At 41.6% G+C, this 27,883-nt stretch overlaps 1 protein-coding gene across 3 annotated transcripts in view; it reads right to left on the reverse strand.

Annotated features, from left to right (window-relative positions):
* Nucleotides 1-27,335, reverse strand: part of KHDRBS2 (KH RNA binding domain containing, signal transduction associated 2) — a 626,273-nt gene extending 598,938 nt beyond the window's left edge. For 2 of the 3 annotated variants that reach the window (XR_009762509.1, XM_061626253.1), the window contains exon 1: nt 26,971-27,335. Coding sequence is in view for 1 of the 3 variants with exons in the window: in XM_061626253.1 (XP_061482237.1) it covers nt 26,971-27,061 (91 nt within the window). In the remaining 2 variants the exon portion in view is untranslated. Of the gene's footprint in view, nt 1-21,000; nt 21,088-26,970 lie in introns of those variants that run through there. The other variant, XR_009762510.1, reaches the window with a different exon arrangement.
* Between the last annotated feature and the right edge of the window lie 548 nt (nt 27,336-27,883).

Below are 27,883 nucleotides of genomic sequence, written 5' to 3' on the forward strand. Positions count from 1 at the left end.
TGCCCTGTTTTGGTTCAAATCAGAATTGGGAGGGGGCCTGCATCTGCTGTTTGCATATATAGTTTTCTTTTATGCCGACAGGTCTAGGCAGTTGTCTAAAATTTCCTTGAGTAATCAGCCATTTAAATGATTGTTCTGTATTGCCTTTAACATTTTGTTCATGCTGCTGTACACTGCCCTGATGTTTTGTGAGAAGGTGGCATATAAACACTTTTATAAATAAATAAATATATACCTATATATATATATATATATATAATTCTGTGCACCACCAAACTACAGTTTGCCCCTTAAACTTGAATCCCCAAAACATGGGACTTTGTGATAATGTTTTAATGTTGTAAACTGCCTTGAAAATGTTTGGAAGGTGGGTTACATAACACATTGCCTAAATTATGCTGTGGGTGTACACAGTCTCTGGCACTGAAGTGAACAGAGGTGTTCCTGATCTTGTGCATCTTGCAAGCTACAAAGTGGGGTGAAAGTCTGTGACCCAGTTCTACATGTGCACCAGATTTGCTGTGGAATTATAATCATTTGGACTGCTCCCTGGATTTAACCTCCAACATCCCAAATATTTTTAAATATTTTGCTTGTATGCAAAAACAGTATGCAAAACAGTGTTGCAGGTTTGATGCAGCCTTGGCAAAGTGCCCTCTGATAGGCTGTCTCCTGGGGAAAAATTTGGGAGGGCTTATTTGGCAGTCCCAGGCAGTAACAGTCAACACCACGTAGTTAAAAGCTGCCACATAATCTTCGCACGCTAGTATTCTTCTGGGGCATTGTTGGAAACATAAATGGTTGCTTCCAGCTCCAGCCATGGAGGGCAGGGGATGCAGGGTAGGCTCTGCATGGTTGCTGAAGTGGTACTTCCCAGGGGTGCGTGGGACCCGATCAGTGGCAAACACTAAAGCAAGCCTATCATTTTCTCATAAATATCTAATGTTAGTTCCCTAAATTAATCATACAGTACTCTTTTCAGCTGCAGTATGTGTTTTATTTTTGAACCTCTTACTTCTAAGTCAAAAGAGACTGACACACTCCATTCTATTGTGCAGTTCAAAGAAATACTGGAATAATAAATTTAACCATGAAGAATAAAGGATCCGACAGACACCGCAAAGGAAAATTTAATAATGGGTGATGTATCTTCATTGCGATCAATATTATTCAGATGGCTCTATATTATAGCATCATGTTTCCCTTGGTGACCTGCTTCTGAGCATTCAGCAGCATTGTTAGCTTTATGATGTTTTGGATGCTGTCGCTTTTATTGTAAATTTGTAGTAGTTGCCTACCAGTAATCCCAACTTACTCGTTCAGCAATTCCTAGATTTGGTAAATGACTGGGGGTGGGGTGGGGGCAAGAAATAAATAAAGGGGTTTTAAAGACATGAGAAATACAAATAATATTTTATTGCCTTCTTTTTCTTCAATTACCTCCCTTTGCTTAATATTTTTTTTTGTAAAATAGGATCATTGGAAAGAGTAGACCAAGTTTGAATTATGCTATGATCAAGACAGAAGTATTGTTACACCCAATGATCGTAATTTTAAAACTTTGCTGATTGACTAAGAACAAATATTTTGAAAGTAATCTTCTCTTTATACCAGGGATGGTGAACCTGCAACTCTCTAAACGTTGCTGGACCACAACTCCCATCATCACTGACCATTGGCTATGCAGACAATTGGAGTTTTCCCATCCCTAATTTATACTTTCCATATGTCAATTTTATTGACAGTTGGGTAAGCCCAGCCTCCCTTCGTTTTTCATATGCAAATAAACTAATTTGAAATGGTTGAAATTAGACATGAAAGAAAAGTGCATGTTGCAGTACAATTATCTGCCCAATGTAATATGTCAGACAACTCTGAACTTAAGCGGCATATCTTGAGATTTGGAGGATTGTGCCCCCTTCCCAGAACATATAGGGAAGATAAATGTTTTCATGTAGCCTCTACAGAAGCAATATACAGCCATTTATCACACATTTGTGCAATACTTTCACAACTCCTATTACAAAATCAGTGGCACTATATCTTGTCCACATTTAGTAAATTGGTGGGGGGGGATACCCCTGTTGTGAGAAAATGATCTATTAGATAACCATTCATCTGTCCAAAGGTGATGGATCTTTAATCATTCGACAAACAAGATCAAGCAGATGCCCATGGCACAATCCTATACATGTCTACCCAGAAATCCCAGTGAAACTAGGCAGCTATGTATTGGATTACAGTCCTAGAGAATCATATTCCATATAGCAACAACACTAGCAATCAATGCACTACCTGCTGTAATTTTGTTTTTCAGCTATAGAATATTACACTTTGGATTCAAGATGAATGTACTATCTCTACAGCAGATGCTCAACCTTGAGAGAAAATGTGCAGCCTATGCAGAATAACAATATATCTTGCCTACATATTATTATTATTATTATTATTATTATTATTATTATTATTATTATTATTATTATTATTATTATTATTATTATTATTATTATTATTTAATTTGTATCCCGCCCTTCCTCCCAGCTGGAGCCCAATGCGGCAAACAAAGTGCTAAAAACACTTTAAAACATCATAAAAAGAGATCTTAAAATACATTAAAACAAAACAGTGTTAAAAACATTTAAAAAAACAACTTTAAAAAAGGGTTAAAAACATTATTAAAAAACATATTAAGCAATTCTAACACAGATGCAGACTGGAATAAGGTCTCAACCTAAAAGTCTTGTTGAAAGAGGAAAGTCTTCAAATGGCACCAAAAAGCTGGCAGAGATGGTGCCTGCCTAATATTCAAAGGGAGGGAATTCCACAGGGTAGGTGCTGCCACACTAAAGGTCCATTTCCTATATTGTGCAGAATGAACCTCCTGATAAGATGGCATCTGCAGGAGGCCCTCACCTGCAGAGCGCAGTGATCGACTGGGTATATAAGGGGTAAGATGGTATTTCAGGTATCCTGGTCCCAAGCTGCATAGGGCTTTTTACACCAAAACTAGAACCTTGAACTTGGCCTGGTAGCAAATGGGCAGCCAGTGCAATTCTTTCAGCAGCAGGGTGACATGTTGGCGATACCCTACCCCAGTGAGCAGTCTCACCACCGCATTTTGCACCAGCTGCAGCTTCTGGACCAACCTCAGGGCCGCCCCACATAGAGTGCATTACAGTAATCCAGCCTGGAGGTTACCAGTGCGTGGACAACAGTGGTCAGGCTATCCAAGTCCAGAAACGGCCGCAGCTGTCTCACCAGCCAAAGGTGGTAAAAGGCACTCTAGCCACGGAGGTCACCTGGGCCTCTAGCGACAAAGATGGATCCAGGAGCACCCCAAGGCTACGGACCTGCTCTTTCAGAGGGAGTACAACCCCGTCCAAAGCAGGCAACTGACAAATTATCCGAACTCGGGAACCACCAGCTCACAGTGCCTCCGTTTTGATAGGATTCAGACTCAGTTTATTGGCCCTCATCCAGCCCACCACCAAGTCCAGGCAGTGGTCCAGGGCAATAAAGAATTTGATTGTGTAAAAAGGCCCTTGAAAGTCTTGCCTATTGGTATGCTGATCATTCTGCCATTCTGTTTACCAGGTTGAAAGCAATGCTCATGGAGTGAGGATAGAAATACTTCCTGAAACTATTTTTAATTGAGAGGACTTCCACCCTTTTGATCCTATTCATTTGTCTGTCCCCTATTTGCTGCTGCTTGAGGACCACTTTTTCCCTCAGTCGCTGATTCGTTCTTCTTCCAGGATCAGTCACACAGGTGACTATGTAATTATGGGATGATGTCACAATGTTACACAGTCAAATAGATTTGGCTTCAAAAAAAGAGCAATGTCGTTCAAGATTCATGAAGTCCGTGGAGAGTGAAGCCAATACTTTCTGGATCAGCCACATTAGAACTCCCAGCCATCTTGGGAGTCATATAATGAATAGCAAGACAATAATAAAACAAGATGTTCAGGTTTATGTGACCATATGATGCCATTAAAGACAGAAGTGAAGTCAAGTGTGACTGAGGGTGATAGTTCAGTAATCAGTTCCTATGCAATGTTTCAAGCACTAAAGAAATGTAGAAAATGGGATGATGCCACAATGTTCTGTAACCAAGCAATTTGGCTATGAAACAGTGTCACTGAGGGCAACTGCAATAAAAATGGCAAGAGAGAAGGCAATGTAATGAATATATCAACATTTTTGCAGGCAGTAAAGAAAAGTCTTTGTAAGAAAGAGGTACTTTTTAGAACTACCAAAAACATCTGTGAACTGCTGAGTCCTATTATTGTATCTTTCTTCTGAATGTGCTCTGATAGGCTTGCTGGTAAAGTAACTTGCCGTACATGCTCAAAAGCACTCTATTCTGACTTGATAGTTACTATGGATGAGCATTGGCATTTCAAACAGATTCTAGGGTTGAGCCCTGGATGAAAATTATACCTTATACACAGGCCACTTAAACATGAACAATAAACCCACTCTTACTGCTCTTACAGAGACTAACACAAATGCTCCAGTCCAACTCTAGTCATGTGCAAAAAATCTACTTATCAGTGATGAGTTGTGCCAGAATATGGATAGTTGTGTATTTAAATGGACATTCTATTGAAAATAGTGCCATGCAGCTAAACAGCGTCTACATTCAGATGGAATCTCAGTGCATGTCCAATGGATGCCCAGAGCTTCTGCTTCAGCAAGTGATAAAGGCATGGAAGCCGGCTTCCTTTCATGGATCTTCTTATTTGGATCAGGGTAAAGGTGCCATACTAAGATTTCTTTGTTTTCTTCTTTACTTACACCCTGCCCTTCTGCTCAAAGAGCAATCAGAGCAGTTCATATAAAAAAATATGCAGTCAGGCTTGGAAATATTAGATATCAGTAGATTGGTCTTTATGTTATCAGTTTCATTGAACAAAACACAAAATACACTGAAACAAAGTGGGAGAGAAGGTTTGGGGTTGTGATAATTGAGACAGGATGGGGGGAATGGGGAGTACGTTGTATGATGTGATCATGGAGTATCTGTATTCAAGAGTGGTTTTGGGCTAAAGGAAAGCACTGTTGTTTGCATAAGGTGGGGCACCCAATTTTTGCCCATCCCTCCTGCCCACATCAACCCCTGCACCCCCAAAAACCTGTTCCTGAGGTTTCGGGATCTTCGGGAACAGAAAAGAATGTGGTGCGGAGGTCTTCAGTAGGGAGGGGTGACTGGAGCAAATCAGGTGACCTGACTGACAAGAGTGGGAGCACTCTGCCAAGGCAAAGCCACCATTGGCTACAAGCCAATGTCCTGTTTAGCCTAGGCTTAGCCACACTGTGTGCCTGGTGCTACTTGCATCCCCTTTTAATTTACATGGTTCACATGATTTTGCAGGCAAGCGGAAGTTATCATGCAGCTTTCCCCTTTAAATCTGTAGTAACCCAATATGCTGATAATGCGAAAAGGAAAGGAAAAACTGTTTCAGCTGCACTGTGCTCCTCCTTGTAGGCGCTTTGCTTCAATTTTTTTAGTGGGCAGGTGAATCCTCACTTTCAGTGGTTCCCCTTTCTCCACCCACTAACTCTCCCATGAGTTCCCTTCCTTCCTCAAAGATATGTACGCTCTCTTCTGCCATCACCTGCTCCCTCTCTCTACTCAGGTCCCTTCCTCGGATTCGGGAGCTGCCCAGTGACGAAGGTGCACACGCTCTCCCCACTGTTCTGCAAAGTGCCCCTGTCAAACGGTGCCTTCCAAGAAGAGCGCCCAAATCCTTGCTGTGGACTTGCTGATTAAGGAACAGCAACTCAGGTCTCCAACAGGAATAGTTTCCATTAGAGTTTCCCTCCGCTTGCCCCCACCCCTTTTTTAGACTTTTCTCTCCCCTTGTTCAACTGGAGACGCTGCCGCCTACTTATGTGAATCGAAAATGGCAGATTGGAAGCTACCATTGAGCAAGACGTGTGGACCCTGAAAATCTATTAAGATGGGAAAAGCAGTGTCATTAATATGAAGTTAGGCTCCCGTGTGGATAAGCCCTTTGTAAACTGCTTAGAAAGGAGGGGTTTTTTGCAATCAAGCATTGTGTGAATGTTATAAATAAATAGATAAATACTAGTAACTGGCAAATAAAAATGAGGTATTTACCATAATCTGTTATTAATTCTTCTTTGTACATGACTCGTGTGTGTGTGTGTGTGTGTGTGTGTGTGTGTGTGTGTGTGTGTGTGTGTGTGTGTGTGTGTGAGAGAGAGAGAGAGAGAGAGAGAGAGAGAGAGAGAGAGAGAGAGAGAGACATGTGTCTCTGAAGCACCATCACTTATAAGCCATATTTAAGGCTTCAAAATACGTACAAGTAACCTAAAGTATGTAAAAGAGTAGTATAGGGAGAGTTAAGCAATTCCTGCTAGGCCAAGGAGGTGATAAGAGAATATCATTTTGTACCAGCAGCCTGATGTTGACCATTTTATCCTGGGAAGCAGCCCCATTTGTTTCAGTAAGACCTACTCCCAAGTAGTCTGTTTTGGGTTGCATTCTTAACTATTTTTTCCTGTTAACTAAAGAGCAGGCATCCTGCGGTGAGAGAAGAAAGAGAAGCCTAATTAGAGAAAACAAAGAAAAATCAGCTTGCTTTGCACCCTGTGGCCCTGGATTTGCTGTGATGGTAGATGCATGCTGAAGCATGGAAAATTTTAGAACTGGAGATGGGAAGTAATTAAAAATTAGCAGCAATGCTCAGCTGTTTCTTTCTCTTCTTGCTCTAATCAGCCATCTCCTTATTTCTTCAGTCTTTTTGTTCGTTCTGGGAGATATCTCATTAACCAACTGCAATAAGCATCCATAAAGAAACATAAAGGAAATTAGAAGAAGCAAAAAAAAAGGAGTGCAGGGAGGACAAAATGGGAGAGCAACGGAGTGATAGAGACAGGCAAGGGAGAAGAGTTCAGTGCAATGGCAAATGGAATAGAGATTATGAGCAGAAAGTTCTAAATGAAAATCAAATGGAAAAGTGAAGAAAGTTATAAAAATGCAAATGTAAGAGGTTTGTGGGGAGGATGCTCAGTCCTAAAGCAAGAAACTCTTAAAATATATAATTTTGAACCTCTACATTATGTTTTTTTAGAAGCTTAATAGGCAGCTCTAGAAGATTTCCATTCCATTTTGATTAATTAAATATAATAGATAAAAGCCGCTGCCAATGAGATTTTAAATGACCTGCCAGTTAATTCCTTTAATTTCCAATGATGGAAGCTGGTTTCATTTAACATTCCTAACCTTTGGCGGAAGCTACAGCTGCAAATTATTTTTATTACTGTGGTACTAACCTATTTGGCACAGTGTGTGCTTTATGCATGCATATATATTACACAAAAATAATCACAACCGCAGCCCCTATCAGACAGATGCTGCCAAAGATATACAAATCAGAACTGAAATTATAGCTGAAATTTTGAAACATTGTCATTAGACTGGCAACATTAAGTGCTTTTGAACATTCTATTTTAAGAGATAAAGGTAAATTACTTTTTCCTTTAAATTCCGTTAATGTGTAAATTAAAGGTTATTAATTCTTCTTTATTTAGCTATTAGCCATATATCTTCAGTTTCCTTTAAAAAAATGAAGCCTTAGAAAATTGTTGGTCTGATGAACACTGAATTGGAAAGGTTCCATTTTCTACATCCTAATTGTATCTCTTAGAGTACAGATTTAGAGACACACTCACTGTTCTGCTAGTTCCAGTGCATATGCATCTCTCTGTTCTGAAAACGGGGGCACACTGTGCAAGTCAAACCCCATCCCCTTTTACTGTAAAACCTGGTGGGATCAGCTCCAGTACATTCTTTTTAAATTCAGCTTGAAACAGATTGCGCAACTGATCAGTAGATCAACTTGTTGCCCCTCCAAGTGAGGCCACGCTTTGGTGTAGGTGACTAGTGTGCTCACAAACTCAGTCTGTCAAAAGTACAGCCCAATATGGTCCTTCACTCAGGGCTAGGGATGGAGAGATCTGTCAATTTTGGTTCTCTCAATTTCTCTCTTATCTAATGTTAAATTCAGTTTTCTATTTCTGCAGCAATCTGCGAAAAATTTTTTAAAAAAAATACTCAGGAAAATTCTCCACCATTTTAGTGTGAATTTCTCCAAATAAACGCAGGCCTACCTGACCGTCATTCCCATCTTTTTGTCTATCATGCTTCTTGACCTGTAATTCTTTCACCGCTATGGAGTGGCTCCCTCAGTACTGTGGCCAACTGTAACATGTAGAACAATCTCACTCTAAAACTGCAATCAAGGCTGAATTATCCTAGGTTAGATCTGTTTAACTTATGAGACACCAAGCCCAGCAGCTATATTCAATGGCCCATCAGGAGTTTGAGAAACCATGTGGTGTTTTTTACCTGCCCAGTCTGGGACTGCAAAAACAGAAGGGTTCACAAGCACATTATGCATGGATGGTGGGCTGCCTTTGGATCACACATTTCTCAGTCTTCTTCAGTCCAATAAATTGCACCACACTACAGATTATATCAAGCAGGGACAGAAACTGAAGGTGAAAATCTAGGCACAAGGCTGGTACAGCAGCAGCAGCAGCACAGTTAAACAGCCTGTGCATGTACAGCATGTAAAATGGCAGGGAAGGGATGCCTGGATTGGTCTGATAGAAGTGGTGCCTTTGGAAAGGATGGTATGTGGATGAATTGAGGGGAGCATCATTGGCCAGTAAGCCTCTACGTACAGTGCCAAGGGGTGCTAATGTGCAGGTGGGCTTTTTACTCCTTCATTTTTTGGAACGGAGATCTCTGTGTTATTTCTCAAGCTACTTGGTGAAAGTCCTCTGACAAAGATGAAGGGGCGGGGGATCTCTGATGCAGTCATAGATTTGCTACGAGATCGTCTTTGGACCACAGCCATAATGTGGAAGTCCCAATGGTTTCATTGAAAGCAATTCCCATATAATGTATTTAGGATCGAGGTGCAACGCTGTCTGCTCTCTACCTAAATCACATTGATTTTGATAGGATTTGGGCACTCACAGCCACTCTGCATGATTAACCATTATCTTTAATTTGACCACTTGGCTCAAATTAGGTTAGGCCTCACATTTTAAAATAAACATGTTTTAGGGCATTCTGTGCTTTATTTGTGCAGAACTGAAGGAGGGACTAATCTTTCCCTTTCTCTTGTTATGGAGGGGGGTATTATTCACCAAATGCTCTAATTTCAATGTTTTCTTTGGAAATACCATATTTGGTCAAGCCAAACAAATAAGGAGAAAAAAATAGCACCAAATGTATGTGTGTTTTCACCTCTGTTCAGTCAGTGCCCTGGTGTTTCCTTTCCTGCTGCTTCATCTCAGTGCTATAATAGACGTGTCATCAGTGTACCGATGATACTCAACTCTATTTCTTCTCACCTCTGCCAGGTGAGGCAGCAGAAGTACTGTACCAGAGCCTGAAGTGGCCCATTAGCTAGATGAAGGTGAATAAACTGAAATTCAGTATGGACAAGATGGAGATTTGGTTGGTAGGTGGTTCAATGGTTCCAGGAAATGGTGCTGAGTGAGTCCTGAATGTGGTTGCACTTTCCCTTAAAGAGCAGGTTATAGTTTAGGGATGCTTTTGGATTAGGGTTTTCCTCTCAATGGCCAAATATCATATGTGGCTTGAAGCATCTTTCACCAATTTAGGCTGATGTGTCAGTCATGACCCTTCACAAATAAAATTGGTATGGCCACAGTTATCCATGCTCTGTTAAAAACTAGGATCAACTGCTGTATTGTGATCTCTGTGAAGTGACTTTGAAGATGATTCAGGAACCTCAGCTAGTTCAGAACACTGCTGCAAGACAGTTAACAGGAATATGACAGGGATGCATAAAAAAAAACCCAGGGTTCAATGCACATCAATACAAATCAGTTACTTTTGGCTCCGTTCTAATTAGATTGGCTCGCCTGATAAGACTGAGCTGCAATGCTAGCTTCCTAGCAGCAACACTGCTGCTGCTTACTGGGAGGGAGAGGGGAAGGTAGGGGGAGTTTGGTATGGTGTAGGTGCACCAGCAGAGCCAATCTGGCACTCCCACCATTGTGCCATGCTGACCTTCCCACTGCCTTGCCTCTTCCCTTCTCTCTTCCAGAAAAAGGCAGTGAGGCTAGTGATGTGGTTCCACCCCACATCGTGAGCCACTTCTGATCCTAATAAAAATGCATAATATATTTATGTAGTTTTATTGAATTATACTTTGTGTGAACTCACAGAAGAGAACTCCCCTGACAAGAATTTACATTTTGTATTGACCCTCAGCTAAAAGTGAGTAAAGTTGCCACATATTAAATACCAGGTTTGGGGATGGTAGAACACCCAGCATTTCTCCTCTTACAAATTAACCACTGAGAGTATGACACTGACATGTTGAAAAGAACCCTTCATACTCTGTTATCAAGAAGTCGTTGAAAACTACCATCCAGGGGAGGAAATCACTTCCATCTAGTCAAGTACAAGTTCTGTGCAAATAATGGATCAGGGAGATCCATGTTTTATATCTAATTATGTTGTAACAAAATAGATTCCCCCTGATGCTCTATTTATCCTTTTGAGAGAACCTATCTGTACGCAGAAACTCTCCATGCCATTATCCAGGAGAGAAAGCCATGTCCAAAGCATCTCCCTCACTTCCACAAGAGAGGTTAGGGATACTCTAATTGTTTCCCTTTGGGTCAGTTGATAGGGACTAATAACTGGTCCCCTCTTTATGTAATGGGTCACAGGTGTTGTCCCAAAGGTTGGCTCCTGCCACCCAACTCCTCCTCGTAGTTTACCCAACATTAAAATGGCATGATTTGGGGGAAATCTTGTCTATCTTTGCTAGCCTAAGGAACACTTCCCTGATGGAATCCAGGCCCAGCCTGGAATCCAGAATGTTCTGCTGCATACACAGAAACAGCTACTTTAGGGTATCTATTTATCAAGTCCTACCTACCCAGTCAATTTTGGGTTTTATTTTCTTTTAAAAGCAGCCTTCATTTCTGTATGGCTGGATTCTGGTGTTTGGTAACACTGATTCACCCACTCACTCACCTAAACTGTAAGATAAGGTGCATGAGAATCACAGGGCAAAGTCGAACAAGTGATAACTAGTGGACTCAAAGAATGTACTTCTCTAGTTACAAGGGATCCTCATAGCTCTGTGGTGGCCCCAGCTCAGTGCTAGGGGATAAATGGGCCTGGTGGTGGCTGCTCCTGTGTAAGTAACAAGCTGGATGCTGAGTTCTAGATGGGTCTTTGCCAGTGGGGCATGTGCCTGATACTTCCCAGATGTCCTCTTCACTGAATGAGTGACACTGATGATAAAAATGAGAGTAACATCCAGGGAATTCATAATGTAACAAGGGTACCTTTCAGCATGTCTTTTTGGATCCTTGCATCCATCCATACAGAGAAATAAAACAGTTACCTGAAAACCAATCTACTCAATTCTGAGAAATTAAAGCCAAGAGATAATTTCTTAATATATGGATTGAAAGACTTAAGGGTTGTAGCCAACATTAGACCTGCACAGAGTAGACCCATTGAAATGAAGGGGCATGACTAACTTAGGTTTAATCGTTTAAATGGCTCTGCTCCGAGTATGATTACCTCCCAACCTATATGTCCCTAACTTGGAGGACAAAACTTTAACCTATGCATTAAATTGTTTTTCAGAAAGCCACTCTCATATGGCAAATGATATCACCTTGCTGAGACTTCTCTCTATGCTCAGCATTCTTAGAATGATGGCCTTGCTTTCCAGAGCTTCTTTTGAAGGCAGTGAACGTGGAAACTGAATTGCTAAGGTATTTTCACATCATAAAGAAAACTGAAATTTGACACGCGCACCTAATCCAACCTTAATTACAAGAAGTGTTAGAGCAACAGGACATTTTAGACCTTGACTTATATGCCACTTCATAATAGCAGCTATCACTCAAGCACAGGGCAAGCAAAGAAACCGAGAGCATGGAATGTGGAGCTAGGGGAGGCCTGCACATTGAAGTGCTGGGAGGGCAAGTTTGCAGTGGTAGCCAGGAATACATCTCTCTATATGTAGAATGCATGCTGGATTTTTGAGTAAATGTATAATTCGGTGTGAATTATTTTCTGATACATTCCTGATGACCGTTTTGAGGACAGGAATCCTCCTTATGTATACAAATTTGCTCAGAAGCATAGTCAAAAAAGACAACTGCAAGGAATAGTATGTGATGCATTTTGATAGCATCTTTATGGAGGGAAAATATTCCTTTTTCTCGTTCCTAAAAAGAGTTCAACAGTAAGTCTATATGAAATTATTGTAGGGTGCAGATTTTTGCTGAGCCATTTTCATGGAGGGGTAACATTAATATTTTACTACCAAAACACAATGGGCATTTAAATTGCAGTGGTGTGCATGCACATGCTTCTGCAGTATTTCCCCATTTTTTTCTGATTCCGTTTTTCATTTGCATCAGTTTTACACACTGGCCTTTCAGGACTGAATTGATTATTCATATACATTATCTTTTTTTAAGATACAGAACTTGTTGTGGAAAGGCACTTGTTCATTAGACATGAGAAATGGGACCTGCAGCCAGGGCTGGCAACAGGGGGGTACTGCTGTATCAGGCCCCGGAGCCAGCATGGGGCCCAGACTCTGAGCTTTCATTTTTTAAAAAAAATAATATATATTTTTAAATAGTAAGCTTGTAGCCCTCCTAGAAAGAAAGTTATGAAGCACAATGTGCAGGTTTTCTGTGAGATGAACCAGCCTGGTTGCTCCCACCTTTCAGTGGGAGTGAATGAGTGAAGTCAAAGCTGTTATAGATGAGTGAGTTGTTAGGATAGTATTTGATAGGAATCCCTTTCCCAGTGGAAAAGGAGCTGGTGAAAGCCAGCAGAAGGCACAAAAAAGGGGCATTCCAGGAGCATGTTGGAGGAGGGGCTGAGGGGGGACTTAGGCAACATCTTACTCACGTTCAGAGTGCCCCTGCAGGTCCAGAACTGGGCCAAAGTTACACTGAGAAAAAGGTTAGTCTAAGAAAATAATTACAATGGAAGTCAATGGACAGTGCTTACTCCCCAGTAGGGGTATCTGTGAAAGCCGGATTTTACTTTCCACTCCCCATGTGCATCTCTCAGCTGAGCCTGCATTCAGCTGTCCTGGCAGCTCCTGAATGTGAAATGGATGCCATGGATCTGCCTGCCGACTCCTCTTCCACTGACACCCACTGGCTTCCCAGGAGTTGGATTACTCTGCTCGTCATGTCTGTTAACTTCATTGAGTCTACTCTGAGTAGGACTAGCATTGAATACCACCCTCTGTCTCATTTTCTAGTCCTTGAAATCCCCCAAGTTTTCCCTTCCTTTTTTCCTAGCAACCATGATGCATCTTTCCTGTGGTAGGTTCATAATATGATATCAGGTACTCCAGAGCAGTTATTTTATGCAAATACTACTGCACAATAAGTGCAAGTGGGTGTTAAAGAAGCCCCTCCCCACTAAAAGGCAAATGCAAAATGTGAAAACTTTGCAAGAAGACTTGGACATGTCTCCTGCTGTGCTGAAGATCAAGCAGTCGTTAAGAGTTTGTGATATAATTAACTTATAGTAACTTACATCTACTCAAAAGTAAGCTTCTCTGTGCTTAATGGGTCTTACTCCCTGGTAAGCAAGTACAGGTTTGCATCCTCGGCTTTTGTTTAAGTTTGGCATTGGGAAAAAGCAGGGTTCTTAACAGCTCTATGGCAGGCAGAAAACCAACCAGATAAGCCTTTTCTAGTATGGAAATGCAATTATGAGGAAAGCTTCACATGTTCACATTCTGTCTCTTAGGCATTTTATTAAGTGTGTGACTACTGTTTTTATTTTTGGGCCCTCCACTCCACCTGCAAAAGAGGGCACAAATTTGCATATGAAACAAATATGCAATTTTATGCAAATTATGTCCTCTTTTTTGGGTGGGTTGGAAGGTTGGATCCACATACTGAGCACTGGGACGAGAACATTCTGTTGGGAGTCCTTCCTGCAACAAAATATCACAGTGTGTAATGTTCATGTTCAGGGTTCCAATGAAGCCCACTTCCAGGATGTTCCATTCCATCCCCCCTCCCCCAGGTTTTCTTCCACACATCCCAAACCAGCACTCAGCATTCTGTGGCCACTGAGCATGCTCAGTCCACATTTAGCCATTTCTGCTTCCCCTACACCCTTAGGATTTTTTTCTACACTGTATGTGTGTTATTTCTGAAAACCTTGATGTTCACCCGAGCCTGCCTATACCACCTTCTTTTGCCCACATACAGATCAGCATTCAGAGAATGAGTTCACTATTAATATAGAAGATTTTTGAGAAACAGTTTGAAGGCCGAGCATTTCTAAGCGGTACTGTATATTATTAGTTAAAGAAGGTCAGAGAAATGTTAGGAGACATTTAAGGTATCTCAAGGTCTTCAGGTGTTGGTAAGGAATCCATTAAGAGAACCCCTGATCCCAGTCAGAACAGCTAGATTTGAAGCCAGTTTCTGGTCTAGGCAGCAGTATCCCTTTCACAGCCCTGAAGCTGTGCAAGGTATGGCTGGTCTTTATTCATAAAATACTCATAACTGGCATTTCAGTGCCTGAAAGTTCCTGCAGAATAGCAAGGAGAAATATCCTTGGCTGACATAATGATGGCAGAGATGCAGCTGTACACTTCAGTGCCTTTCTCTCTCTGTCAGGGCCTCCCATGCTGCAAAATCCTATGATTTATGCAGCTTGCCAAAGAATGCGCTGTAGCATCACTTCTGCTCCTGAGGGACTGAGCATGTTCTGCACCCTGAAGTTATACTCCCTCTTGTGCCCTTATGTGGCCCACTAGTAGCTCTGACAAGATGTATCATGTCAGTTCAAGGGATGATAGAGTTTCAGGGATACAGAAAAAAAGAAAATGCACACACACTCACTCTCTCACATATAAACACAGTGAAATGTGGCTCTTGCCATCTTTTCCTCTTGTTGTGCTTCTTTGAAGGTGGAGGGAGAATGTCTTCTCAAAACAGGAGTGTACTATATATTTTAACAGGACATTGTGGTTGTTTTGCATTCTCCCATTTCTTCCTTTATCTCCAAAGTTGCAAAATGATGCCATTGATTTGACTTTATCCCTGTTCAGTGATAATAGCTGCTGAACAACACTAATATTGTCATCTTTTTTTTTTTAACTAAAGGATGATAAGGAAAACACCAGCAGGGGCAATGCCACTACAGCATAACAATGGAAAACCAGCAGCTCCTCAAGTCGTTAAGGTTAGCTGGCAGAATCAACCTGTTGCAAAAAATAAAAGCTAGTGTATGCACAACACCTACAGTCCTTCGGCAATCACAGGTTTGTGTGCTTTTTAAATTCCCGCACTGGAAATGCACAGATCTGACCATCACAGGACTACATCCAGCCACACCAATCCAAAACTCTATGGCTCTCCAGGACGTCCCAAGCTCTGCAAACAAGGGCTGCTCCAAGTCACTTTATTCTTGGGTACAGCTATGACTTTACAAGCAGTCATTATGTGGCAACTAGTGATCTGTATTTGTCCCATGCCTATATTACGTGAGTGTGTGTGTGTGTGTGTGAACAAACTCAGACCAGAAGTTGTGCCACCTCCTAACAAAATACAGTCTGTCTAATGTTAGACATTATGAACAACTGGGAGATATTTTGGCCTGCAACTTCCATGATCCCTGACTACTGGCCATGCTGGCTGAAAGTGATGGGAGTTGTAGTCCAAAACATCTAGTGGGCATCTAGATGCTCTTTCCTTGTTATCCCCTCTATTGTAATTTATCCACTTGTGCTGATTTCAGTTTTCTAAAAAGGAAGTGTAACTCATACATCAATATGCAAATACAGAAGGACACTGGGACAGGGCAATGCATTGTGATAATGACATAACCCACTATAAGAAAGCATAGTGCAGCAGTTTTCATACTGTCTCAGAGGTTTGTCAGGAGCTCCTTCTTTGGAGTTCTGAATTACAGCTTGACTACCTTTCTGATTTCCCAGTCCACTGCACAGCCACAGGAGACTACTGGGAATGTTCTAGGCTGCACATCGGATGAACCAATGGCAAAGCTTTTCAGACCTTTCTAGATCCAGTGCAAACTGAGAGTGCATTCCAGAGTGAGTCCCAGATATCAACAGCAGACAGATTAACCTGGAAACAAACCCTTGGTAGTAGGAATTTGGAAAACTACTGCCGTGTAAGGCAAGTCAGGCAAGTCTATTCAGCCAAACAAAATATCAGTTGAGATCATGCTATAACTGCTCTCTAATGTATATTATATCAGGGGTAGCCAATGTGCTACCCTTTAGATGTTGTTTGACTCCAACTCCTAGTATCCACAACCAGCATGATCAATAGTTTGGGATGATTGGAGATAGAGTCCAGAAACATCTGGAGGGCATCACATTGGCACCCCCCATGGTATAGCAATACATAGATTACCCCAAGGCTGAATATCCTGTATGAATAACGTAAGAAGTGTAAACCCTAGTTGTGCTTCCATGTGGAATTCTGAACTGCTCACTAGGGATGGGGGAGACATTTGACTCAGTTCGCATTCAAAGCTGAATCTATCAAATCTGCACTTTCTGAAACAATATGAGAACTAAAAGACAGCCCTCATTTCAAATTTGTGCTTATCTGAATTTTGCAATGCAGTTTTCCAACCAAAGTATGTTTACAAAAATGCATGTATTAGGGGAAAGTGTGCATAAAAATGAATATATTAGTGAAAACAACATGCAACAATGCATTATATTAGGAGAAATTGCTTACAAAAATGTGTATATCAGTCAAAACTTCAGAGAAAAATGTGTTTATTAGGAGAAATCTGCACTAAAATGCTGGAGGATTTTCATGATTTTTTAAAAAGAAAATCACAAAATGTCTGCATAAATTTGGAGATGGCAAAAATGTGAAACTGAGAGGCCTGAAATTAACAGATCCTTCCATTCCTACTGCTCACTCTGATCTCACTGATACTCTTTGTGGGGATAGCAGTATTCCTTGCATAGCAACAACCGACCCACGCTGCTACCCTGAAGTAATATCCTCAGCTTAGCTATCGGCCTTTTTATCTATAGGAACCACATTACTTGGCAGATCAGCTCATGAGCTGAGCCAGTAAGTTAGAACAGGGCCAGCCCTGCTGTCTAGCAAGGTGAAGCAATCTGCTTCAGGTGGCACTGTGTGAAAAGCACTATATCAGTGGTGGGAAAACTCTGGCCTGTAAGTCTAATTAGACCTAACTCATTTGGCCTGTGAGGCTATTTTGGCCAAATGACCCTCATTTATTCATCACCTGATGTCATATAGGATGGCAGGTGTGGGGTAGGTAAAAACAGGGCTCCTTGCCTTTGCCCATATGGGTTTGGTTTCATGGTGATGTCAGATGATTGACAGGTGGGCAGCCACACCCACTTGTCAAAATGGCCTATGGGGGTTGGAGGACCAAAGCCTCCAGCCCACCACCTGGAAATAGGTTCCCTAGCCCTGCAAGTTGAAGGCAGAAAGTGGTGTCTCAATGACGCAGCAAATTTGTAATATGTTAGTCCTATATAGATAAGGAAGAATTACTATTTTGGCTCCACTTCAGGTAACAAAATGTCTTGGGCTAATATGGAACTGAATTCTTTCTGGACATACACCTTTCTGGTATATAAATCACTGACTTAAATCACACACGTAGTTATTTGGACAGTTATCATGGCAAAAAAAAATCAACAATAGGGTTTTGATTAGATCTCTTCCTGTCCATTCTAATGAAATCAGTAAGACTGATTTAAAGGTCAGTATAAGATTAGGGCAAGGGTGGCCACAAGGTCAACCACAGTCCACCACTGACTCACCATTGCACAATTTCTGATGGAACATCTGACACCTGAGGCTTGCTGGGGTTATTGGAAAGATTCTGGCATAGGTGGACCTTGATGTGATTCAGCAGGGCACTTCTGTTCTTTAGACAGAGTGCACAGTCCAGATTGCTGAAGACAGGTTAACCATTAAGCAAACCTGAAGATGCATGCTTGCTTTGTAACCACATCATTGGACCACAGGGACCAATATGAAACCACAACAAGAAGCTAGTCTGAAGCTAGCTCATCCCCAGATTAGGATACAAGTAGTTTACTACAGCACTAGCTTTTATATGCAAGAAGTAAACTTTTTTTCCATATGAATTTACATGACCCACTAGGAATGCCTTATTCCCATTTGGTGATTTGTCTGACAAGACTGGTATTGTCTTCTCTGATCAGCAACAGTTCTCTAGAGCTTCAGGCAGAGAGGTCTTTTCCATCACATGCTACTATTGACCTTTTTTAAAAACTGGATATGTCAGGGCTTAAAGCTAGGACCTTCTGCACATGCTCTATGACTGAGCAATGGTCGCCCCCCCCAATCTATTGTGGCATGTAGTTATACAAAACACCTTTTTGTTTCAACAGACTCACCCAGCTCTGCTTCAAGAGTTTGTCTCCTGTCAAGACTTAATCAAGAATGAAATTCCATGTTCATATTTATCATTCTTTGTTGCTCTCAAATAGATAGAAACTTAAGTAGAACTAAAAGATTCAAGATGCTGGAGACCTATGTAGCATTTTTACAATCAACTATTACAGTCATAAAACATTAGGGCTGTATGTATATGTGTGTGCATCAGTCAATAAAACATCAAGCAATGCCTTGCATGAGTGAATAACCTACACTGGAAAGTACCCCAATCCTTAGCATGTGATCCTTCCCAAGGCTGTTTAACATACATACTTGATGAAGGAAGGTCTCTTCCTGTCTGTAATACATGAGAAAGAGCAGAATAACCCAGAAATCCACGTATACTAAATTAATACCGTCAACAGTTAATGTATTATAAAATAAACTTGTGTTGCAAGAAGTTGATCTTTGCTCCAAGGCCTGCACAGACAATATCAGCTAATAAATTCTCCTCGCAGCTAAGGCTAAAGATAATTACAACTATCCACAAATAAAATTGCAAGTGTCTGAATGGCAGTAGGTCACTGGATTAAGCAATAACCTTTCCCTTTTAGAATAAAGGCATACTCTTCATAAAAGTGTACCTTGCATTTGGAAATAATTTGCATGCAGTGACCTTATCACAGCCTCGTGATTCTCAGCAGAAGTATATATTAATGAGTCAAGCAATCCTTATATGGAATGCAAATCTCTAGCATTGAACAATAACATCATATTTAGTTGTGAGTCCACACATCATAATGCCACATATTCAGAAAGAAAAAACCCTATTTTCAAAACTTTTTTTGTCAGTCATCTAGGGCAGAAGTGGGCAACGTTCTGAAGTTTCACGGACCTCATTTCCTCAGGAGAAAGTGAACAAAGGCTGCATACTGATGGTGGGTAGGGCCAGAGCTGATGGTGGGCATAAGCAACTGAACTGTTAGTAAGGCCAAATCCAGACACATATCCTACAACCTACAGCCATACATATATACACAAGCACACATTCCATTGATTGGATTGGATTGAACTGATTCATTCTTTCTCACTTGCCCACCCATCCATTCACACAAAAACATGCAAGCGTCACCATACTCATTCATCAATCAACCATTAATTCTCTCTTCTATTTGTTCTTTGTAGGACTTGTTCTGCACAGTTGCAACAAAGCTGTGAGGCTAAGAAAATATGGATGTAAAATAACCTTCTGATGTTTGACAGATTATCATTTCAAGTCTGGAATAATCTTTATAACAATAAACTCATGTGAAGATCCTCAAGGACTTTAGACAAGCCTAAACAAATGGATGTAAAATATATCTAGGAGGATCATTATGCAAAGATTGCTTTGAAAACCTACTGAAGAGACAAGGGAAGAAGCATGAATGGTGCCACCATGTCTTGTGCAAAGGTCACATGTGTATCACAGATGCATTTTGTCTTCCCAAATCAGAACAATCTTGGGGGGAACCTATGCATCTCATCACGCTTCCAATATGACTTAGAAGCATGAAGAGAGGAAATGGAAGTCACTCACACACTTCCTGTTCCTTTACAAAGGTGGGATCTGAACTCAAATATTCCATATCCAATCCTCTTTGCCTAATTATGAACTTATCTGTGGCATCAGCCAGAAAGCTAGACAGATACATGATGATGTAATATGCTATTATTTACTTATTACATTTATAGCCTGCTTTTCTTAAACAGAACTGAAGGTGGCATACATAGGGTTCCCAAGAGGTCTCCCATCTACTCACTGGCCTTGAACTGAAATGCCTATAGCTATAGCTATAATCCAGAGAGGTTCCTTCAGTGTGCTAAAGGGGCATGCATGTGCTGACTTTTATTCTCTCTGAGCCAAAGCTCCCATGTTGCATCACATACTGTTACTGATAGTGTTGAGTTTCAAAAGCATCTGGCCGTGCACACAGCAGGTGGCTTTTCTGGGGAGCAGGGAAGTCCAAACTTTCCACAGAACTAATTGGATAAGAGCAGCACTCAGCTGCCTGTGACTATTGAATCATGCCCAGTATGTTCTACAAGTGGATAACCTATAGTTGTTTAGCTATGGCCCAAGAGATACATGCAATACTTGGCTTAATTTCATGGTGATTTGCAAAAACACAAGGAGAAAGGAGCTGGCACAGATAGAGAGAGGGACTGACCCTACACATCTTTGGCTCTAGTCACACACCCTTTTACCTCCAGCACTATCCACCACCAGTATGCAGCCCCTGACAGGTTACCCTGAGAGACTGCTGCTCTCAACAGAAAAAAAGGTTGCCCATAGTTTCTTCTTTTAAAATGCTGTTGTCCATTGAGAGGATATTATCTGGAACGTCTGCATGATGGTTCTGATCTCTTTCTTTCAGAGTCACATCTAATTCAGAATCCAACAGTGGTCATGGAGAGACCAAATTACACACACACACACACACACACACACGCATGCACGCGCGTGCGCGCACACACACACACACACACACCTACCTTCAATTGGCATCACTCTGCATTTCAGCTGTGTTTTCTAATCCCTTTTAATTGTGATATAGGAACACAATTACAACAGAAAAAAACCTTCCACAAACAATGGAAAGCAGGATTGCAGATTCCAGTGAGTCGGGCAGACAGTGTCACACATGTCAGGGACAACCAAGTTAATTTTTTATTCATGTTCTCAGACTGGTTTCATCCCCTTCACGCACACACTTTTGCTTCTCTGTGCTCTCTCAGAATTGACATAGGGTAGAAATACACTCATTGTTCTGCCTGTTCCAGTGCATCTCCACCTCTTTCTTCTGAAAACGGGGAGACATGACACTAGTCAAACCTCATCCCTTTTTACTGTAAAACCTGGTGGGAGCAGCTTGAGTGTTGCTTTAAAATTCAGCTTCAAAGAGATTTCACAACTGATTGGCAAATCATCCCTTTCCCCTCCAGGTGAGGTTAATGGAAACACTTTGCTGTTGGTGACTAGCATGTTCACAGCCATAATGTTAGTCTCTGCGGTGCCCAGCATAAAAATCTGCATAAGTTGCCCAAAGTGCTACAATAATAATAAAATATGGCACATAAAGGAAGCCGTTTAAATATTGCTAGGTACTTGAATGTCCTTTTAGCTATTGAAAACTACTTGGTCGAATGATGTACTATAATCTCTTACCTAGAAAGGTTAACTGCAAAATACTGTACAGTTAATTTGCTAACAATGAACTTAAAAGGATCAGTAATTATTCTGCCTATTGCAACAGGTGGCTGCATAATGTCACTCAATTAGTATGGAGAAGTTCTCTTTTGAGAGCTGAGATGTATTACAGTATCTGAATATTTCCCCTACTTCTGCCCATCTGTAATCATATATTAAAAATTTAAATATGATATTGCTACAGAGTTGAAAGAACAGGCTTGAGGAAATGTGCTTTTGTGATGAGAGCGCTAGACCCTGGTGTATGAAAGCTAGGAGATAAGCATAAGTCTGCATTGAATGTCCCACTGATTTCAAAAGGGCACACATGCAGCTAACAGTGCAATCCTATACATGTCTACTTGGGAGCAAGCCTGACTGAGTTCAATGTGACTTACTTCTAAGTGTGTATAGGATTGCTGCATTAAACACTTCACAGTGCACAATTTCAATAGGGACCAGGACTGCATGCTTTGGTTATAGGATAAATCTATGGCCCCTGTCCACTTTCTGTTGAGATTACTACTGTGATTAATTGAGTGGTTGCTCAAAAGTTAATGAGCAACAGCTCCTAAGTTGAATGTAACTTACTCAAAAGAAAATTTACAGGATTGCAGACTTGCTTCTTTGCTGTAGGCACTATCTCAATGTATGGTATCTGATACAGGGCCATTCCAAGCTTCATAAAATTACAACTGATGTTTATTATACCTTAACATTTTTGTGGGATTTTTACTATTAACATAACTGAAGAGGATCTTGGGTTTATTGATGCTAGTTTATTTATACCTGCACTTTTCCTTATTGTCATATACATTTTTTTTTATTATTATTTGATTTATATCCCACCCATCCTTCCAGCAGAAGCCCAAGGCGGCAAACAAAAGAACTAAAAACACTTTAAAACATCATAAAAACAGACTTTAAAATACATTAAATCAAAACATCCTTAAAAATGTCTTTTAAAACATTTGTTAAAAAAGCTTTCAAGACATCTTTTTTTAAAAAAGGTTAAAAACATATTGTTTTTCAAAAAAGGTTTAAAAACGTATTAAAAAGCAATTCCAACACAGACGCAGACTGGGATAAGGTCTCTAATTAAAAGCCTTTTTGAAAGAGGAAGGTCTTCAATAGGCACCAAAAAGATAACAGAGATGGTGCCTGCCTAATATTTAAGGGGAGGGAATTCCACAGGGTAGGTGCTGCCACACTAAAGGTCCATTTCCTACGTTGTGCAGAACGGACCTCCTGATAAGATAGTATCTGCACGAGGCCCTCACCTGCAGAGCACAGTGATTGACTGGGTATATAAGGGGTAAGACGGTCTTTCAGGTATCTGGTCCCAAGCTGTATAGGGCTTTGTACACCAAAACTAGAACCTTGAACTTGGCCTGGTAGCAAATGGGCAGCCAGTGCAATTCTTTCAGCAGCGGGGTAACATGTTGGCAATACCCTGCCCCAGTGAGGAGTCTCACCACCACATTTTACACCAACTGCAGGTTCTGGACCAACCTCAAGGGCAGCCCCACATAGAGCTCATTACAGTAATCCAGCCTGGGGGTTACCTGGACAACCATGGTCAGCCTATCCCAGTCTAGAAACGGCCGCAGCTCTCTTATCAGCTGAAGCTGGTAAAAAGCACTCCTAGCGACTGAGGTCATCTGGGCCTCTAGCGACAAAGATGGATCCAGGAGCACCCCAAGACTACGGAACTGCTCTTTCAGAGGGAGTACGACCCCATCCAAAGCAGGCAACTGACCAATTATCTGAAGTCGGGAACCACCAACCCACAGCGCCTCCGTCTTGCTAGGATTCAGACTCAGTTTATTGGCCCTCATCCAGGCACCAGTCCAGGGCTTGCACGGCCTCTCCTGATTCAGATGTTACAGAAAAATAGAGCTGGGTATCATCAGCGTACTGCTGACACCTCACCCCAAATCTCCTGATGACTGCTCCCAAGGGCTTCATATAGATGTTAAACAGCATGGGGGACAAGATGGTACCCTGTGGCACCCCACAGCACAACTGCCAGGGGGCCGAAAGACAGTCACCCAATGCTATTCTCTGAAAATGACCTGGAGATAGGATCAGAACCACTGTAAAACAGTGCCTCCAATACCCATCTCACCAGGTCGGCCCAGAAGGATACCATGGTCAATGGTATCAAAAGCCACTGAGAGATCAAGTAAGAGTAAGAGGGTCGCACTCTCCCTGTCCTTCTTCCAATAAAGGTCATCTCTCAGGACAACCAGGCCTGAATCCAGATGGGAATGGGTCAAGATAATCTGTTTCATCCAAGAGTACTTGCAATTGCTGTGCCACAACCCTCTCAATCACCTTCCCAGGGATGCTGGAACCACTCCCTCCCGCAATGATTTTAAGTGGGGTGGTGGTGGTGGAAATAGCCATTACAAAAATAAATTTCACATGCTGGACAAGGTAATAATAGATACTCCTAGCTTTAGAAAATCTAGCCCCTAGGAAAATGCAGAAGATCTTCATAAGTGAATCAGGTATTCTTCATCCAAACTCTACAGGATTTGTTTCCTGCGCATCTCCCTAAGGGTTCTGCAAAGCTTGTCCAACTTTGACCCAGAGGCATTAGGAAGTGACATGAAAAATCACTTTTGAGTTGAAGTGAATGCCAAGCCCTGAAAAACAAAGAAGACCTTACTTGTGCATTTAATTGAAATACATTACCATTAAGAAGACCTCCTGTTATAATTAAAAGGATCTCCCTCTGTTTGCTATTAATAGCCGATAGCCGATACCAGTATCATAGTTCTAATAGAGATGTCATTTCAAAAGCTAATCAAGTACTATTCCCGTGCATTCCTCTATTTGGAGGGTATTCATAAAAATGGTGCTATCATGGTAATCATCTGCCTTCCAGAAGACAGTCTGCAGCAATGGTATTTAGTGTCACTCTACATGTAGTCTGTGCTATCCTAGCTACATAGGCTCCCTATAATGAAAGTTTAATTTCAGTAGTCATTTCTTTAAATAAATCTAAAATGCAGCTCTAGAAACCTTGACAGATGGTGTTTTGAACGATAATGCAAGGTAGCTGGTGTGAATCTTACATTAGCATTCTCTCCAGCTTTCATAGGCAGTTCACCTCTGTCTCTTTTTAATATTCACATATGCTCACCTACAGCTACACTCAGGGAAAAATGCCACAGTAATAGTTTACTAAAGCTTACAAGTCATTCAGAGTTGATTTCTAGCCCCAACAGGAAAGCTGGATGTGAACACCTTTTCATGACCTTCCCTTTATTTCTAGTTTTTAAAATAGTTGTATATTTTCATTTTCCACACCCTTATTTTCTTTCTCTTACCCTACCCCTCACTTCTCTTGAGATTCACGTTGTGTCTCAGTAGATACTCCCCCCTGCTGGGAAAAGTTCAAATTACACCCACAAGGTATACCTCTTGGGGGTGGTGATTACATTTATACCATGCCAAAGTATTTGCCACTAAAATGACTGTGTGTGTCTGTATAGGAGCAGGACAGCTACTATATTTAACCCATCATTTATTCATCTCAGTCTCCTCATTATCAACAGAAATACTGCACTACTGTTTTCTGCAAATTAATAGACTTTCATTTAAGAAGACCTGAAGATTCCTCAGCTAAGGATTTGTGTTGAATGCCAGCTAAGATGTTTGTAAGATCATGAGTTTTTAATATCAAATTACTTTGGAACATTGGCACAATATTTGCTTGCACATATCCCTAGATTTCTATATAATTATTTGATCTACACAATCTTATCACAAATTGTGGAACATAATAATCATTTTATATCTAATATGCTATGTAAACAATTGTAGTATACAAATAAACAAGTATGCAAACAGTATACAAGTAAAGTGATATCAAAGCCCAAGGGATAAGTTCAAGGAGAATGTTTCCAGTGGTAATACTTCTGTGAATAAATTTTTGATACAGATTGGAAAATATAACTAAAGCACTCAGACGAAGGCACAACTTGCAAAGTTCTGTTTAGCAGCTGCCAAGTTAAATAATTCAGCAGTCGTGACAGAAGCTCAAAATGGTCAGTCCCACAGCACAACCCTATGATGAACAGATTTGTGTTTCCTATCCTAGAAAGACAGAGTGAACTTAACAGTGCAATTGACAAAGTTAACAAATCTGAACCAGCAATGAAGTGAAATGAAAGCATTGCTGAATGATAGACACTGGAATAGTTTTAGCTCTTGCCATGTAAAGCTGAATATGGAATTTAAAACACACAAAGAGAGAGCACAGGATGCAATAGCTTCAGTGAGACAATAGCATCTTGTACAGGAAAGGAGGAACTGTAGAAGCTCTACCTGGCACAAAAACTCAACTTCAGTTCCAAGGAAGAATTGGTTGTTAATGAGGAGCCTGAAGAGAAATAAAACCTTCTTGTGAGAGCACACCATTTCCATAGAACTGCAGCAATTGTTATGAGGCTACAGTCCTAGTAGTTATTTAATAAGTGGAAGGCATTTACAACATTTATGTTTTGAAATGGAAATGTTCACTATACCGACGAGCACAAGTTATTGTGTAAACTAGCTCCAAAAATCTGTGGCAGAACAGAACCAAGGAGAATCCTGATTTTCTATCCCTATGAGTATGCCTTTTCTTACCAGGACAGCCATGTCCAACATATTTCACAAAATGTCTAATTGTTGCTTATTCATTTGCAAACTGGACTGATGTTAGAAGAGCTAAAGGGCTCTTCCCGAGTCTTGCCATGAGCACAAATTGCTCTGCCTGTCCTCCAGTATTTCCACAGAAACCTGCCAGCATCCTAGCTTAACCTTTCACTTGAAGAAATGCTGTCAAAACACAATCCCCGCTGGTAAGATTACTGTTATGCACCCTTCCGCATGGCAATGCGCTGAGAATGTTTGATATAAATATTTCTTTGATAGCACAACTCAGCCTCGCCGTCCTCCCGCACTTTCCGACTCGCTTGTGCCCTGCAGTCTCTAATGCAATCAAGCCAGTCTGAGCAACCTCTGCCCATACGTAGATGCGAGATCAAATCAGAGAGAGCTTTGCGCTCTCGCCCTCGCTCCAAATTGCGGACGTGTATCTGCATGTTTCCATGCCCTTAACCTGTCTCAGTTAAGTCCAAGGCAGCACACAAGATTAACACTTCACTGTGGGCAGCAGCATCAGATGCTTTGCGAAGAGCACAGAAAAAGGAAACGGAGGTGGGTGGGTGGACACAAGGAACAGAGACCTCCACATTAAGCAGAGGCAAGCGAAGTCTTACCTTCAGCCAAAAGGCGCATTGCATGAACAAAGGAGGAATCCAAGGTATCTTTCTCGGCCATCAGTTCGGGTAAATATTTCTCCTGTTCCATAGTATGTTCGGCTGTACTTTGGACCGGCTTGCCTGTCCGAGGTGGTGTTGGGGAAGGACAGTCGCTGAAGCTTCCTTGGGTCAGATTCGTCTCTCGCCCTCTCCCTGCTCGCTGTACTCGGGCTGTCTCAGTTTCCCATATACCCAGTGGCGTTAGGTGTAGCACACCTCCCTGTCCCCGCTTCAAGACCTTGGGCAGCGCTTCCCGTGGCCACCTCCCTCCTTTTACCCCTCCCTCTACAAGCGCGTGTGTTTGTGCACCCGTCTATGTGTGCTTCTCCCCCTGCCACTGAGCTCCAGCCTCATACCAGAGGCTTTAACGAGGAGAAGTCTCCCACCCACCTCCCTTTCCTTCACATTGGTGATCGCACTCTCGAAGGCGGGGACGCACAGGGCAGCGCTGCAGTACGATTGGCTCCGACCCCGTCGCGCCTGCCTGCTGAAAGGCTGGTTAGCGAGAATCGGCGGCAGCGCCGGTGTCTGTTGGAGCCAAGGGAGGGGAAGGGACAAGGCGCTCCGCTCGCTGTCCAACGTGCTGAAGCAGTACGAAGGACAAGGCAACCTAGACGGCGCGCCGTAAACAGCCTCGGACTGAAACCAGCGTTAAGAGTCAGGGGGGAAATTGCTTCTCTTGCACTCCCGCCCTCATAAACGCCTGGTAATTCAGTGCTCAGTGAAAGCAATTAGCCCGGTCACTGCGTATTTTACTGGTTTGCAGTACTGCTTGGTTGCTTTTAATACACCCAGAGAGACTCTTTGTGAAATCCTCCTAGTTAAGAAAGTTGTCACCTTTTGTAGGATGTTGTGCCCTTAGTTACTAAGG

The sequence above is a fragment of the Rhineura floridana genome, chromosome 4, assembly GCF_030035675.1.
Source record: "Rhineura floridana isolate rRhiFlo1 chromosome 4, rRhiFlo1.hap2, whole genome shotgun sequence".
Lineage (NCBI taxonomy): Eukaryota > Metazoa > Chordata > Lepidosauria > Squamata > Rhineuridae > Rhineura > Rhineura floridana.